The following is a 2233-nucleotide window of genomic DNA, read 5'->3' on the forward strand; positions in this document are numbered from 1 at the left end:
AGCGCTTAAATTTTGGTAACAAATTCTGAATCTTAAGCATACAAATTTAGGATCACAAAGTAATTTGACAAAATGATCATAGTATGGTGGTTTATAGCTGCCACATATTGGAAAAATCGTGTTACTTATTGTTACATGAAATGAATATGAAACCAAGTCTTTGTGGTTACCCAAAAGTTGTTCGTTTTCTTTTCTCTCTCGTTATTCATAAGATTAGACTTAAATGAGAAATACTATTGGAGCAAGTGATTCAGTTTAGATTAACCGCGTGCGCTTCAGATATGTAATAAGCAGATTATATATAAACTTATATTGCGCTAGCGATGGTATAATGCTGTCCCGCTGATGTCGCAGCTGTCCAATGACGCGCGGTATGTCCAAGTCCTCGTTGTGATCGAGCGTATAGAGCAATAGATCAGCTGTCAGTGTAACACCCGAACGTCCGCCACCTTCCAGGCAGTGTATGAGCACCGGCGGATTTGTGTTGTGTCCCGGTGGCACTTCGTGTGTGGATGCCAATCTAACCGAATTGAGTTCCTCAAGAAAGTCGAGAAAGTGATTGACATCACGTGGACAATTCTGCTCCGCCCAGTCAGCGTATTGCAGATGCCACACGGATCGATAGCGACGCGATGGTGCATGATACAAACGCAATTTGCTGGTGGTGCAGCGATCTGTGGTTTGTGAGAATTCCTGATACACCTGGAAATGTCCAAACTCCATGCCTTCCTGACTGCTGAGCGGTATGTAGCTTATATCCTCCGTCAGCTGCACCACCAGATAAACATCCGCCTCCCACACGCACTGCCAGAAGATGCGCATTAGTTTGACAATACTATTTATATAAGGGCAAAATCATATTAAGATCGGATCACGATATAATATAGCTGCCATAGGAACGATCGATCGAAAATTAAGTTGTTGTATGAAAAATATATTGTTTTTTTAAGATATCTTGACCAAACTCGACATTTATTAGCTTTACTATACTCCTCATAGATATGCAAAATTCTATTAAGATCGCATCACTATATCATATAGCTGCCATAGGAACGATCATTCGCAAATTAGTTTGTTAAATGAAAAACATTTTGTTTTTCCAGATATCTTGACTAAACTCGAAATTTATTAGTTTGACTATACTTCTTATATATAGGCAAAATCATATTAAGATCGGACCACTATATAATATAGCTGCCATAGGATCGATCGGTCGAAATTTAAGTTGAATGAAAAAACATTTTGTTTTTCAATACATTTTGACCAAACTCGGCATTTATTAGTTAAGCTATACTCCTCATAGATATGCAAAATCCTATTAAGATCGGATCACTATATCATATAGCTGCCATAGGAACGATCGGTCGCAAATTAGTTAATTGAAAGAAAAACATTTTTTTTCCCAGATATCTTGACCAAACTCGAAATTTATTAGTTTGACTATTCTTCTTATATATAGGCAAAATCATATTAAGATCTGACCACTAAATAATATAGCTGCCATAGGATCGATCGGTCAAAAATTAAGTTGTATGAAAAAACATTTTCTTTTTCAATATATCTTGACCAAGGTCGAAATTAATTAGTTTGACAATACTACTTATATATGGGCAAAATCATATTAAGATCGGACCACTATATAATATAGCTGCCATAGGATCGATGGGTCGAAATTTAAGTTGTACGAAAAATAATTTTCTTTTTCAGTTGTGTGAAAGAACATATTCTTTTTCAATATATCTTGACCAAACTCGACATTTATTGGTTCGACAATACTATTTATATAAGGGCAAAATCATATTAAGATCGGATCACGATATAATATAGCTGCCATAGGAACGATCGATCGAAAATTAAGTTGTTGTATGAAAAATATATTGTTGTTTTAAGATATCTTGACCAAACTCGACATTTATTAGCTTTACTATACTCCTCATAGATATGCAAAATCCTATTAAGATCGGATCACTATATAATATAGCTGCCATAGGATCGATCGGTCGAAAATTAAGTTGAATGAAAAAACATTTTGTGTTTCAATATATGTTGACCAAACTCGAAAATTATTAGTTTGACAATACTACTTATATATGGGCAAAATCATATTAAGATCGGACCACTATATAATATAACTGCCATAGGATCGATGGGTCGAAAATTAAGTTGTACGAAAAATAATTTTCTTTTTCAGTTGTATGAAAGAACATATTCTTTTTCAATATATCTTGACCAA

General features: G+C 34.9%; 1 protein-coding gene across 1 annotated transcript; it reads right to left on the reverse strand.

The window, feature by feature from the left end:
* Positions 1–255: 255 nt before the first annotated feature.
* On the reverse strand, positions 256–822 carry LOC138911618 (tyrosine-protein phosphatase non-receptor type 21-like). Its single transcript, XM_070210997.1, has one exon. It carries the CDS (start codon positions 820–822, stop codon positions 256–258), a length of 567 nt encoding a protein of 188 aa, XP_070067098.1.
* Positions 823–2233: the final 1411 nt, after the last annotated feature.

This window comes from Drosophila virilis, unplaced genomic scaffold (assembly GCF_030788295.1).
Source record: "Drosophila virilis strain 15010-1051.87 unplaced genomic scaffold, Dvir_AGI_RSII-ME tig00001701, whole genome shotgun sequence".
NCBI lineage: Eukaryota > Metazoa > Arthropoda > Insecta > Diptera > Drosophilidae > Drosophila > Drosophila virilis.

Excerpts from the sequence above, each read along its gene's own strand:
- LOC138911618 (XM_070210997.1), bottom strand. The coding sequence starts at position 822 with ATGCGCATCTTCTGGCAGTGCGTGTGGGAGGCGGATGTTTATCTGGTG.